Below are 15,250 nucleotides of genomic sequence, written 5' to 3'. Positions count from 1 at the left end.
GCTTCCTGGAGTTATGTGTCTATTTCTTTTGGCAGGTTTGGAAGGTTTCCAGTCATTATTTATTCAAGTAGGTTTTTGATCCTTTGCTCTTTCTCTCCTCTTTCTGCTGTTGTTATGCTTGATGTTGCTCCAGATGTTGCTTAAAGTCTCATTTTCTTGAATTGTTTTTTTTTTTTCTTTTTGCATTTCTGTTTGGGTATTTTCTGCTATCTTGTGTTTTAAATCAGTGATTCAGTCCTTTGCTTCATCTAATCTTCTGTGGATTCCTTCTAATGGTTCTTCCTTTGTTACAGTATTCTTCATTTCTGTCTGGTTCTTTTTGGTTTTTGATGAGTTTTTAATTGAGTTTATTGGGGTGACATTGGCTAATAAAATTATATATGTTTCAGGTATACAATTCTATAATACATCATGTCTGCATTGTATTTGTGTGTCCTTTTTTATTTTGTTTTCTATGTCCTCTTTTTGTTTCCTATTTCATTGTTGAAGTTCTCACTGAGATAATTTATTCCTCCCCTAAGTTCATTATGCAACCTTATAAACATTGTCGTGAACTCTATATTTTGTTTATTGATTACCTCCATTTTGATTAGTTATTTTCTGTTTTGTCCTGTTCTTTCCATTGGGACATCTTTCTTTGTCTCCCTGCTTTGGTTTCTATTTATTAGGTAGATCTGCTATGCCTCTCAGTTGTGGCTTTGTGGCCTTGTGCAGTAGGTTTCCGGTGGGCCCCAGTGGCACAGTCTCCAAGTTCGCCTTAGCTGTGTGCTACCAGTGGTGTTCCTTGTGTGGGTTATGTGTCCCCTCCTACTGTAGTTGAGCCTTGACTGCTGTTGGCGTGTCAGAGTGTGGGATTGGCCCTCAGGCTGACTGGCTGTGAGGACCAACCATGAAGACAGAGGATGAGCTATTGTGTGGGCACTGACCTGCTGTGGAGGCTGACCCTACTGAATGGGGTTCACTTTATCAAGGCTCTGGTGCCTGCCAAATTTACCATTAGGGTAGTGCTCTGGTGTAATCTGAGGCAGGCCATGAGGTGTGTTGGTTCTGGGACCTCTTGGGAGGGGCTCTGGGTATAGGCCAACTGTTGCTTGTATCTTTCCTGGGGTCCCCTGGTAGGAGCTACACAGTGAATTGCATGTGGTAGCTGCTTGTGCTGGACTTGGAGGTGCCTAGGAATGATTACACTGTGAACCCAGTCTGGCTGCCATACTTAGCAAGAGTTACAGGGCACGATGAAGCCAGCTGCTGCTTGTATGGAGTGTGGGGACCTTTGGGAGATTTAGGAAAGTCTGCAGCATGGACCCAGGCTGGTTGTGTTGTTTATTAGCCTCTGAAAGATCTTAGGCTGGCATATGGATTGGGTGTGTCAGGGTATCACAGAATCACTGGGGAGGTGAGAGTGAGAATGATGTTGGCCAAATTTGGTGCCCGCCTGTGCCTGCTGTGTGGAGGAGAGATCCTCAGAGAAACAATGCTGCCTGCTGAGATGTTAGTCCCAGAGAGAGCTGACCCAGGAGCCCTTGTCCTGTGAAGCCAGACAATTTCTTTTTCCCCATACTGTCCTGGCATGTTCATGGTGTTTTTTAAGTTGCTGTTCATTTTCTGGAGCTTAGGGCAAGTGTTTGTGAATGTTTGTACTTGAGCCTTTTAAGAGGATGCCTGAGTCTCCAATGGTCCTCCATTGCACTAGATGCAATTCCCAATCTGATTTTATAGCCAGATGTTGTGGGGACTGTTGTTGATCCCAGTACTGGTGCTCAAGACTAGGGAGCCCAGTCTAGGGATGGAACCCTTTGTTTCTCAGGGGACACATGTGCACCCAAGATATCCCTTCTGATCCTTAACTGCAATACGTGTGTATGGGACCAATCTGTTTTGCATCTCTAACACTTTTACAAGTCTTGATGTGGCTTCTTAAAGAAGAAACCTTAGTTACTATGTCCTTAGTTAGAGGAGTTCTGTTCAGCTAGTCTTCAGGCAGTTCTCAGGGTGATTGTTCTATAATTTAGTTGTAGTTTGAATGTTTTCCTGAGAGGAGGTAAGCACAGTGTTTACCTACTCCCTTTTGACAAAAGTCCTCCTGAAAATAGTTTTAAACTGGACTGGAGGTCTTTTCTCATCAACTGACATTTTTGAAAAGGTCTCTGTGTATAGGTTACATGATTTTGTATGGTCTTTGAGATTAAATAATTTATGAGATTATTATGAATTGACTAAAGTCCTAATTGAATAACTTCATTATCATTGGAATGTAAAAATTCTGCTGTATAATCCCATCTTTTTCTGAGGAGCTCCCAGTCATACCCTCACTGACTAATTTTATTAGAGGAAATCAAATTTGGTAAAACAAAATTTTCTCTGATGCTTCTGCTTTTAGCAAAGGCTACTGTCAAGAAAATTTTAGATTAAAAAGAAGATATCCCACTTCTTAAAATTCATGAGTCAGCATTAGGGCTGATACTAATGATGATTGACATTCTTTGCTGTTTGGTCCACCTTTTTGGATCTTTTGAACAAAATTTTTAGATTCCAGGGCCAAATATGCAGAAGTTGGATTCATATCACAAAGTATCAAGCTAACTAATTTAGAAAAATTACTTTTACCACTGTTCTAGATATCCACTTGTTAAACTTTCTTCTTTACTTTTTGTTATTTTTTACAAGCATATACTTGATATCTATTTTCATGTTAAAATACTTACTTAAAGGTTCGATAAATTTATTGACCAATTATTTATAGATATTATTTTATCTACAAAGGTGTTATGTTTTTACTGACCAATGATTTATTTATAGATGCTATTTTATTCACAAAGTTATGTTTGAAAATAGTTTGGGGTTTTTTTGTTTTTCTTTTTTAATTATGGAGATCATTTTATGCATATCTAGTATTTTATACACAGTAATTATTTACTTCTATATGGTGCTTTATCCATACTTGCATCCTTTTGCTTGGGAGGTATATCATAAAATGATGAAATTTTATCTTCCAGTGAAAAACACGGATTTCTCCTATCTGGTGTAAGTACTTTTATTTGAACATCCAAATACACACAGTGAACTGTACCTGTGTCATAGAACCAATCTTGAGTTTCATCTCAAGATGAAGCTAACTATTTGCTAACTATTTTGGTAAAAATATCTGTAAAATTTTAACAGAAAACAATTCAAGTTCACGTTCCGGTGGTAACTGAGAGCTGACTGGTATACTAGGTACATTTTTTGTCTCTTTATCCTCATGGTACACAGGTAATGCTAACACTCACCATCTTCTCAAAACAAAATGAGTATTAAAAACATTTACCAAACCCTTCTCTTACACAGGCCTCTATTTTACTTTTCTTTGTCCTTAAGTTTTTGCTTAGTATAATATAAATCATTTATAGGACACTAAGTTATGCTTTAAAAATCATTTTATTTTTCTAAGGGAAATGAGCATTGTATATCAAGTATAAAAGCTTTAATGTTTATCCTGGTGAGGTGGTGATGAAGATTTGGAAATACCAGTGTTGGCTCGAGAAAACACCTTTGCCAGAGCTGAAGATACCTTTGCCAGCACATTAGGTCTTTGTTTGGAAGTACTGGCCTTGGGAGCTCCTGTGGATGAAGCAAATAAGTAATATGCATATTTATTAGGTATTTTAATAATACAATCAGACTACAGCATTGACTTTGTAGAATTTAGAAATTGACACATAAAATACTTCATAGGTATAAAATAATTTGCAAAGATTATTTTCCTGTGAAGAAAAAGGAAGAATGGTATCTCCATATATCCAAAGATATTGAATATCGATGAGGTTGAACAACTTGCCTAAGGTTACTCAAGTGGAAAGTGGCCGAGGTCAGGGGGCGGGGTCCAGCCTCCTTGTTCTCAGTGCATCATTATACCTATTGCACTCTGAGGCTTCAGTAGTCAAATATGCAAAAATTGCTTTTCATTGCCTAGCAGAAAACTCTCTGAAGAAGCCTGATGAACTAAACTCATATGGAGAACCATGTTTCAATTCTATACAAGGCAGGTGTCTATTTCAGAAATGAAAGCAGAAGCGTATGTATTAAGAGACCTCAAACAGTATGAGAATAGAATGGAGTAGAGATGTCTAAAACACTGCTTCTCATTGTGTGTGTAATAGAGTGATTTGTGGAAATTGAAAAATAGTATGAATCCTTGGATCACAAGTCACCAATTGAAAGAAAACCCCTGAGAGTGGGGCAGATATTGATATTTAAAAATAAATGCACACATAACTCTAATGTACGAGAATTAGAGTTGACAATTCCTAATCCAAAAGCAGGGAGCAGATGCTACCATGTGTCTCAAATGAATAAATACACTCAAGTTCTGCTGAGAACCCCTATCTTTTCATTTGATTCCAGCATATTTGCCATTACTTCTTGGAAATTTTTGTAATCACAGCTTTAATATTTTTGCTTGAAAACTTCAAAATCTTGGCTACATTGGAGATTGACATCTGTCTATCTTAAAAGTTGTAGACATTGCCTTAGTTATTTGAAGAATTGCAGAAAAGTTCTTGATAGCTAAGGATTTCATTCAGGTTTAAATCATTTCAGATTTCATTGTATATTTTATATAAAACTAAGAATGTGTATTTTCAACCCTGACCTCTCCATTGAGCTCTAGACTCAAGCATCCTATTGCTTATGAGACTGGCACCTCAACTTGAATGTCTAATAAGCACTTCGATCTTATCAGAACTAAAACAGAATTTTTGTGTCTCTCCCCTTAGTTACTTCCATAGTCTCTCCTATTGTACTAAATACCTCCTCCTACTGCATGCTTGTTTTAGGCTCTTGAAAGTACAGCTGTGATCTTCATGGAGTTTACCCTCTATAAGGAGGTAACAACAAAATTGACAGCCAGATAATAACAAATGCCACAGAGAAAAATAAGCAATGAAGTGGAGTAGGTAGCACCATACTGGGAATGAGGTTACAATTTCACAAAGTTTAGTCAAAGAAGACCTCATCAAGGGGGTGACATTTGAGTCAAATTCTGAAGGAGAGGACTGTTCAGTGCAGCTACAGGAGGAAGAGCACTGCACAAGGATCAGCAAATGCAAGGGCGGCTGATGCCTGGGGTGTTCAAGGAGGAGCAAAGCAGCAGGTGAGGCCTGAGCAGAAGGAGTCAGAGAGAGGAGCAAAACAGGTGGTTAGAGAGGTGATAGAGGATTGGGGGGTAATGTTCAGATGATGTAGGGTTTTGAAAGCCATTGCAGTTTCTTTGTTTTTTATCCCAGATAAACTGGGAAGTACTTATTATCTAAAATTATCTTGTTTATGTTACCCTTTGATACCCTGCCCCAACTCGAAATGTAAATTCTATGAGAGCAAGGACTTTGTCAGGTTTGTTCACACCTGGGATGTAACACAGAGGAGATGCTCAGTAATTTTTTGAATGAGTGAATAAGTAAATGATTGACTTGGACAGCTGCAATACTAGTAAAGAATTAAAAATGATGATTGCAACAAAGCAGGAAAAAACAAACAAACTGACTGTATGGGTCTAGACTGGATTCTGTATCTGACTCAAAGCAACCCTGGACAAGTCTGTTCCTCACCCTGAACTTGAGTTTCCTCTTGCAAACAATTGAGGACCTTGTATTAAGTAGTTTCTCTCTGACTCTAACAGTCTATGATTCCATAATACAGGCACAATTATCAGTGATTATTGTGATACCTCCTGGTTATGGTGTGTTCATAGAATTCTGGCATACTTATTGGTGCTGAACTATGACCCATCTTAGTGAAAATGACTTCCACTTTGACCTTCTGTGAGAGAATATTGTTCTTGAGTGGATGTTTGAAAGAGCTAGGGTAAACCTGTGGTCTGAGTCTCAAGGCCACTTGACAGTAAACACAGCACCTTCTCTCTCATCTATGCCATTGTAGTTAGAACCACTCTGATCCCCTGATGACTCAACAAATAGAAAACCAAAAGGTCCTCACAAGTTTTCTGAGTGGGTACTAAGAGATTTTTCTTAAAAAGTGAGGTTCATACTAGCCAGATTGTAATGTCAGCAAATAAATTTAGCTCTGAAAGCCCTCACCCACACCCTTTTTAAGGTACATTTTGGTTGGGCACAAAGGTAGAGGCCATGAAGATGGAAGCACAAAGGCAGAATAAACTTTCAAAAAATTGTTAAATCCTAGTGTCATGGATTCTAGCTCAGATAGAAACTATGGTATGACAGACCCTGTTTTGTGTATATTTCTCACAGGAGCATGATAAATGTAAATTTATAATATTATACTATATTCTTGATCAAAATCATTAATAAAATCTTAATAGCAAATCAAACAAAGCAAACTATTTGGCTTATTCAAACATCTGAGTGATGTAGGACTAAATCATATTTCTAAAAGTAGTTAAAATTCTCAGCAAATAACAATAACACAGTATAAACTTTAGATTTGATAACTAAAAAAATATCAAAACAGTAAACAAAGTCCTCTTTTGAATACTTTCTAATTTAAGTTAAAAAAATAAATCTGACCTTCTGATATATTATCATGTGTATCTGGAATACAATCTTCAGTCTCACTAAAACAAAAGAAAAAGAACATTTCATTTTCTGTGCATTTAATGAATAAAAGAATTACCAGTTAAACAAAAGAACAATCTGTCAGTCAATCTTCATATAGAAATAACCTTGGAATACTATATTGCTGCATATCCAAATTAATAAATTTGATATCTAAATTGACTTTTTTCCACTTTCAGAATTTTGGTTAAATAAACACAGCATAAAATTTAACACTGTCACCCTATCTTAAGTGTACAATTCTGTGCTTGAGTATACTCACACTGTTGTGCAACTCTTACCATCATCCATCTCCAGAATGTTTCATTTTCCCAAACTGATGCTCTGTACCCATTTGTTACTGATACCCCAGATTCCCTGCTCTCCCCCATCACACCTACCATTATGCTTTCTGATATGACTTCTCTAAGTATCTCATGTAAGTGGGATCACGTAATATTTGTCTTTTTGTGACTGATTTATTTCACTTAGTATGTCATCTTCAATGTTTGTACACATTGAAGCATGTCTCAGAATTTCCCTCATTTTGAAGGCTGAATTATATACTATTGAATGTATTAACACATTTTATTTACCATTCCTCCATCATGTCGTGGCTTCCATGATTTGTGTTATGAATAATGTTGCTCAAACAGATACCTGTTTGAGTCTCTGTTCTCAATTCCTTTTGGTGTATCCCCAGAAGTGGAGTTGCTGGATCATATGGTAACTATACATTTAATTTTTTTTTGAGAAATTGTCATACTGTTTTCACAGTGATTGTATCATCTTAAATTCCCAACCACAATGTATGAGGGTTTAAATTTCTTCACATTCTTGATGACACATTATTTTCTGATTTTTAAAAGAGAACTATTTTAATCAATGTGAACAGCATCTCATTACAGTTTTGGTTTGCATCGCCCTAATGATTAGTGATGTTGAGCATCTTTTCATGTGCTTATTTCTCATTTGTATATCTTCTCTGGAGAAATAGCTATTCAAGTCCTTTGTCCAGTTTCTAATCATGTTGTTTTGTTGTTGATGGTGATCATGAGTTACAGGAATACTTTATATATTCTGGATACATCAGGTATATGAATTGCAAATATTTTGTCCCATTCTATGGGTTGAATTTTCACTCTATCCTTTGAAGCACAAAATATTTTAATTTTGGTAAAGTCCAATTTATTTAATATTTTTTGTTCCTTGTGTTCCTTTTAGTGTTTTATCTATAAAATTATCACCAGTTCCAATTGTGCATAGTTATATAGTTTCCCTAAAAACATTTGTTAAAAAGACTTTACTTTCCCCACTGAATTGTCTTGCCATGCTTAGAAAAAAATAACTTGACCACATATGAATAATTTGTTTTGGTACTCTATTCTATTCCACTAAATAGAAACCTAGTTCTAGGTTTCTTATATATGGCTATTACTATTTTGAGATAATTTCCTATTATTCCTAGTGTGTTCAATGTTGTTATCTTGAATAGTTGTTAAATTTTGTCATATGGTTTCTATGCAGTAATTTAGATGAGAATGTGTGTGTTTCATTTACCTTGTTAATGCATTGTATTACATTGATTGATTTTTGTATTTTGAACCTCCATTGTATTCTTGAGATAAAGCACACTTTGCCATCGTATATAATTTATTTAATGTGCTGTTGAATTTTGTTTGCTAGAATTTTGTTAAAAGGTATTTGCATCATTATTCATCAGAGATATGTTTTGTAGTTTTCTTGTAGTGTCTTTGTCTGGCTTTTTTATCAAAGTAGAGCTAGCCCCATATTTTGAAGATATTTCCTTCTCTCCAATATTTTGGAAGATTTCTAAGAGGTTTGGTGTTAATTTTCCTTAAATGTTTTTTGGAATTTACCAGTGAAAATATCTGGTTCTGAGCTTTCCTTTGTTAGTAGGTTTGCAATTAATGGCTTACTCTCCTTACTAGGTCTAGGTCTGCAGATTTTCTGTTTCTTGATGATTCAGTCTTGATAGGTTTTGCATTTCTAGGAGTTTAGCTGTTTTCTTTAGGTTATTCAATTGTTGTCATAGAATTGTTCATAGTACGTTCTTGTAATACTTTTTATTTATATACACTGAGTTATAGTGGCCCTTCTTTCATTTATGATTTTAGGTATTCAAGTAGTCTCTCTCTCTCTCTTTTTTAGACAATCTAGAAAAAAGTGCCAATTTGTTGATCTTTTTAAAGAATCCACTCTTCACTTCACTTATTTTCCTCCATTGTTTTTCTAGTCTTTATTTTGTTTATTTATGCTGTACTCTATTATTTCCTTCTGCTAGTTTCTGAGTTTAGTTTAGTTTTTCTTTTTCTAGTTATTTAAGGTATAAATTAGGTTATTGTTATGATTTTTTAATGAAGAAATAACTGCTGTAAATTGCAATGCACTACTTTCACTGCATCTCATACATTTTAGTACCATATTGTTTTAATCTTCATTTGTCTTGAATATTTTCTACTCTCCCAGTGATTTCTTCTTTGACCCCTGGTTGTTTAAGAATATGTTGTTTAATTTCCATGTCTTTGTAAATTTTCCCGTTTTCCTTTTGCTACTGAATTCCAATTTTATTCCACTGTAATTAGAAAAGAGTTTGTGTGATTTCTAGGCATACATCCTTCTTGGGCTCCCACGAACTTGTTTTATCAGTCTGTGGTTTATTTTTTGTTTCTCTGAGCAAACAAGGGCCTTCAGTTTTCTGCTCTTCTATTTTGCTCTAAATCAACTTTCATTGGTATTTTCTGTGCCCTTGTCTTCATCACTGATATAAACAGTAGGGAGATGCTTGCGTTATTAATCATGTACATTTAAATAACCATTTTGCAGGAATAAAAGGCAATAATGGTCCAGAAATAAATGTCCCCAAATAGTGTTAGTTTCAGTCAAGAAGAAACAATTCCTCTATGCTGTGTGGAAAAAGAAATGTAATCAAGTATATTTTTCTCCTTATATCCATTGTTTTTCCATAACACGGAGTGTTACCTCTTCCAGTTTATGCATAATCTTATAAACTAAGAACAACTTTAGGCAAGTTTTAACTGTTCTAGATGTAGTTATTAATCAGATGTCAAGTCTACAGTGTATTTTGCTCCCTGTCCTCCAAAAATGCCATGTTGTCCAGACTCTGCTCCTATAGTCATCTCAACTTGGATTGTCTTCTCCTCATACAAATGTTCCCCAAACTTATAGTCCCACATCAAACTCCATTGCTTTCTAGAATTTATTTTGGTATGCTCCAACTTACATGGACCCCTCTCTCCTTGGGATTCTTACAAGCAGTTGTAGGACTGGAACACTTAGTTACTAAAGAGATTTGAGCAGGAAGCCTTTGGGCAGGTGATGCAAATATGATTGTGACCCAGTACTTATCTCCCAGATAAAAACAAACAACCAAACAAATAAACAAACACAAACAAACAAATAAAACTGCATTAGCAAGTTCTCGTTCCAAGACACTGCTGGACTAGACAGAATGTATAGGCTTGGAGAATAAAAAGGGGGGATCAAATAGAAAGGCAAGGCCTTAGGAAGTGTCTACGATGGGGTGGTATGGGAGGGAAGAATGAGGGATGAGTAGGAGTCTAGGACTAAACACTCACCCAGTTACTATTTTACCAGGGAAACCATTCTTCCTACAGGCATTGCTTTCATCTCAGGTTTCTATTTTTGTATTGCTTTAATGTCATGTACCTGGCAGGTGAAATCAGATCTTCTTGGTTGTATGAAGATGAACTCATAATTCTGTGTATGAGGTAATGTGTTGGTTCACTAGTAGTATTTTTTTCTTCTTCCTGAAAAAGTGAAAGCCAGGTATTACTGCACTCTAATCTACAATATGAGAAAAGATTCTAGAGATTATTTAAAAGATAGAGAACCCTATAATTCTAATTAAAACATGTCTTTCCAATATAATTCTTTGGAATTGGCTCGGTGAAGATGATCCATTATTATAATATTAGAATTTGAATAGATTTTAAAGACAAACCTGACACAATATTGAAGAATACAGTTTACCATTTCTTCACTTTACTAATATTTTAATAATATCTTACTGAGTTCAACAACAAAAGGAACAGATATAACTCTGATCAGTTCAGAAGATTTTCAGGTCACTCATCATGTGGGAAATCATGTGTAATTTCATGGCCATATTTTTTGATGAGAATGTCTTTATTTTGATATTTTATTCATACAATCTATTTTAACTTTTGCTAATGTTACACTAAAACATTTTTTTAAAAATTATTATAGTATAGGTTTTAGAAATACAGCATTATAATTCAACATTTGCATACACTAAAAGTGCTCACCCCCATAGGTCTAGTTACTATTCATTACCACACGATTGACTCCCTTCCACCCTGTCACCAATCAGTCCACTCCCTTACTTTCTTCCAGTCACCACTGATCTATTCTCTGAATCTATGAGGCTTTTTTTATGTTTTGTTTTTTTTTAAAATATTTTCACATATGAGTGAAACATGTGGTACTTGTCTTTCTCTTTCTTAATTATTTTATTTAACATTACACCTTTAAGGTCTGTCCATTTTGCCAAACATGCCAAGATTTCATTATTTTTTATGCCTTACTAGTATTCCATTGTATGTGTAACCTCAACTGCTTTATCTATTCATTCATTGATGGACACTTAGGTAGCATTCTAGTTTTATACCATTGTGGTCAGAAAAAAGACTTGATCATTTTAGTCTTCCTGGATTTATTGCGGCTTGTTTTGTGGCCTCACATGTGATCTATCCTGGAAAATGTTTTAAGTTAATTTGAAAAGGTGTATTTTGCTGCTTTTGGATGGAATGGTCTGCATGTGTGCCTCTACAGGGTGGGGCCAAAGTAGGTTTACATGTGGGACTACATGAAACAGAGTTTATCCTTACATCTTTATTTATTACTTATTTATTATTTTCATATGAACTGGAAGAATACTTTTGACCCATGCTGTATATATTCATCTGGTTGTATGTGATATTCCCTTACTGATTTACTGACTCAGTAAGCTATCCATTGATGTGAGTGGTGTGTTAAAGTCCCTTATTATTATTGTACTGCTGTCAATTTCTCTCTTTAGGCTCATTAATATTTTAGTACTCTTATGTTGAGTCCATATATGTTTATAAATGCTGTAGTCTCTTGAATGGTTGCCCCCTTTAACATTATGTAGTGCCATTGTCTTTCATTACAGTCTTTGTTTTAGTGTCTGCTTTGTCTGATATGATTATAGGTATAGAGCTTTTGTTTTAATTTCCATACAACATTTTTCTGACCTTTTACATTCAGTCTGCGTGTGTCCTTACAGCTGTTAGTGAATCCCTTTTAAGCAGCATATGAGTCTTGTTTTTTTATCCAAGCAACTACTCTTGTTTTGATTGGTAGATTTGGTCCATTTATATTTAAAGTAGTCATTGGTAAGTGTGTATTTATTGTCATTTACTCATTTTCTAGTGCTTTTGTAGTTACTCTGTTTCTTCTTCTCTCTCTCTCTTGCCTTATGGTTTGATGGTTTTATTTACTGTTATGTTTTGAATCCTCTCTTATTTTCTTTTGTGTTTACTCTTGTGGTTACAGTGAGGTTTACATATAACATCATAAATATATAGCAGTCTAGGTTAAGCTGTTATCAACTTAAATTTAAACACATCCAAAGCTTTATATTTTTACTCCTCCCTTTTATTATTTGATAACACATTTTACTGCTTTCCCTCATTTGAGTTTTATTGCTTAGTCTATTATTTCTCTTAGTCTATAAATATTACCAGGCCAAGGAAAACACTGGAACCATTTTAGTTTTTTTTCTGCCCAATTAAAGTATATTTTTAGACAGAATTTCTGAAGATCTCTATTCTTTCCATTTATATCTGGTCACTGATAGTCATGTTTCTCACACACCTTATGCTGTGGCTTTTTCTCCATAGAAGATTCTGTTACAGCCAGGGTTGTAACAGAAATATCAAGCTCAGCAACAGCTCTTTTAACTTCTCTCTCCTTATGTACGTTTAGATAATCTGAGGTTTCTTCAGTGCTTACAATATTTGTTTTTGTGGTTTCTTTCCCTTGATTTTCAAGTTGTTCTCCTGAGAGATTTTCTTTAATAACCTCTTTTAAAACAACTTCATAGTCATCAGATGTTAGTTCCTCTTTCATGCTACTTTCTGAATCATCTTCAATATCATGAGCTACTAATCGGATGAGAAGATCTTTTTTGTTCTGAACATCTTTTAAAAGCTCCACCTTGGTGATATCTGGCCTTCTTATATTCTGAAATGAATTTCTGCAAACAATCTGAAATTGAAATTACAATGACAAATCCCTCAGTCACTTTTCTTATGGTTCTATTGTGATAAAGCTATGTTAATATGATTTCTATTTTCAAGTAGGTAATACTATGTTCACATACCACTCACTTATAGTTAATAATGTTTTTAAAAGATACAAATGAAAAGTATTAAAAATTATAAAAATATTTTATCTATCAATTTTACACTTAGATCATATTAACCTACTATAATTTATTTTAAAGTATAAAAGATCTAACATAGCTTATTTTTCTTAAACTTTATATATTTTGTTCCATCATTATTTACATTTTGTATATTTCTAAAATTTTATCACAGAGTAGACATGACAATCTATCTTTCTAAAATTCTAGATAAGAAATTATAGAGAAATCTACTTTTTTAAAAATAAAAATCTAGTTGTTATCTAATTTTGATTTTTGAAATACAAAAAACCAAAATTGTGATGTTTTTTATTTCTTCATCCATCTCCTTCTACTTCTGATCCTTTGGATATAATCTCACTTCCCTAATCAAATTTCATTTTCCATTTTCAATGACTAAAAGAGTTCAAAGACAACCATAATTCAAAAATAGAAATTATCTTGTAGCTTTTGATGATGTCACAAAACCTCCAAACTGACTTAAGTTAATAATCATAGACCTCAACATGTCTCTGTAACATGGTAAATGAGTTTTCGGAAAATGCTGCCCTAAAATAATATGTTCTACTGAAACAGACTGTACAAACTTCCTCCTTAAAAAATTAAAACAACTGAGTTTCATTTTCTGTGTTAGTGGAGGGAACCAGTGGTTTAGAAAGTCTAAAATCATTCTATATGGCTTTGAAATTCATTACTATATATGTTCTTTTAATTTTTAATTAACCATTGTTTAAATAGTTCATTTTTGTTGTAATTTTTTCATCACCATCATCCCCCAAATACCCTCTTCCATACCTATAGTGCAAATGCCTCGTGTGCTGGGAATTTATGTTCCTCAAAAAAGATAATAAAGCTTTGAGGAGAAGCCAACATGTGTCTGGATTCTCTGATATAATTTCCTGCTTTTTTATCTCTTGTCTTCCTCTATGCTGGAGACAGACAGTATTGGTACCCACACTGATCCAAATCACATACTTACCAGAGTGAGCTACAAGGGGTGGCCCTCCAAAAAATCAGAATTTATTAAAAATTTGTATATTTATTCTTATATGTCTAAACTTCAGTCACCTTTAAAATACTCTCTATTTGATGCAATACATCTATTCTGATGTTTTTTTCCACTGCTCAAAACAATTTTTGAACTCTTTGATTTTGATGCCTTTCAGTGTTTCTGCTGTTTTTTGTTTCAGCTCTTCTACATTGGCAACATGTTTCTCTTTGAGGACTTTTTTTATCCAAGGGGGGAAAAAGTGTTGCTCAGGACAAGATCAGGTGAATAGGGAGGGTGGGACACAGGGGTCATGCTATTTTGGGGCAAAAACTGCCCAGCACTCAGCACAGTGTGAGTAGGTGAGGTGTAAATCACCCATCATAAAGTGGACAAGCACGTTGAAAGAGTCTTCAAAAAAATTCACTGAAGCCGAATGCAGCCTCTCACGACACCAAGTGGCACAGTGATACGGATGGGTTTCTAGAACACTCACCTAGCAGGGAAACCTTTACTACAAGGGGCCCACCCTCCAGAAGATAATTCCATTTAGGGGGGTCTCCCTTATATCTCTGCTTCTTTGGGGTTTTTTTTTTATTCTTAGGATGACTTTTCTTTCCCTTAAGGGGACAGGGTAACTATTTGATTAAAATATTTCCTTCCTGCTTTCTGGAGTCTGTGAATGAATTAAGCGAAGAGAGCTAGTAAATAAGTGTAAAATTTGTGACAGAAAATTCCACAGGTAATTAAAAAGTGATTTAGAGTAGTCATTCTACAGCTCGTTCATACAAATTTTACTCCTAAGATTATTTATAAATATGTGAGGACTACCAAGTAATACCCTAACATGATAAAGAGAACTCATAAGGAATAGCAAATTTTTTGAGCTGATAAGGACTGTCATCTAGTCGAAAAAGTTCAGGACAAAAGAGACGAAATTACTGTCTTAGTGTCTGGGTATGAAATTATAAGGCACCCGTTAACATACTCGTATTTATCAGCCCTGAGACTTAGTTCAGTGGGCTGCAGGGCGGTGCTAGAGAAAATCCACTTCAAGTTTATACTCCAGAGAGAATGACTCCAAATTGTATTCTCGTTTTCCAGGCCACAGACTATAAACATAAACACATGTAGAACTCATATGAATAAACACTTTTTCAAAGTACAAAGGGCTTTGATAAAAGCCAAAAGGCATAGTGGATCATTGTAACTCCATTGTCTGGAAAATCCCTTTGTCCTCGG

The 15,250-nt window shown here is 34.9% G+C and overlaps 1 protein-coding gene across 1 annotated transcript in view; it reads right to left on the bottom strand.

Moving 5' to 3' along the window:
• Positions 1–3,463: 3,463 nt before the first annotated feature.
• Positions 3,464–15,250, bottom strand: part of FSIP2 (fibrous sheath interacting protein 2) — a 71,968-nt gene continuing 60,181 nt past the window's right edge. The window contains exons 16-19 of the mRNA XM_037126451.2: positions 12,471–12,863; positions 10,260–10,360; positions 6,522–6,568; positions 3,464–3,600 (exon numbers count right to left, since the gene is read on the bottom strand). Of these exons, the coding sequence (XP_036982346.2) occupies positions 3,464–3,600; positions 6,522–6,568; positions 10,260–10,360; positions 12,471–12,863 (678 nt within the window). The remainder of the gene's footprint in view (positions 3,601–6,521; positions 6,569–10,259; positions 10,361–12,470; positions 12,864–15,250) is intronic.

Source organism: Artibeus jamaicensis, unplaced genomic scaffold, assembly GCF_021234435.1.
Source record: "Artibeus jamaicensis isolate MK-2021 breed Jamaican fruit bat unplaced genomic scaffold, CSHL_Jam_final contig_391, whole genome shotgun sequence".
In the NCBI taxonomy this organism is placed as follows: domain Eukaryota; kingdom Metazoa; phylum Chordata; class Mammalia; order Chiroptera; family Phyllostomidae; genus Artibeus; species Artibeus jamaicensis.
The sequence above is the reverse complement of the archived record's forward strand: the minus strand, read 5'-3'. Positions and strand labels throughout refer to the sequence as shown.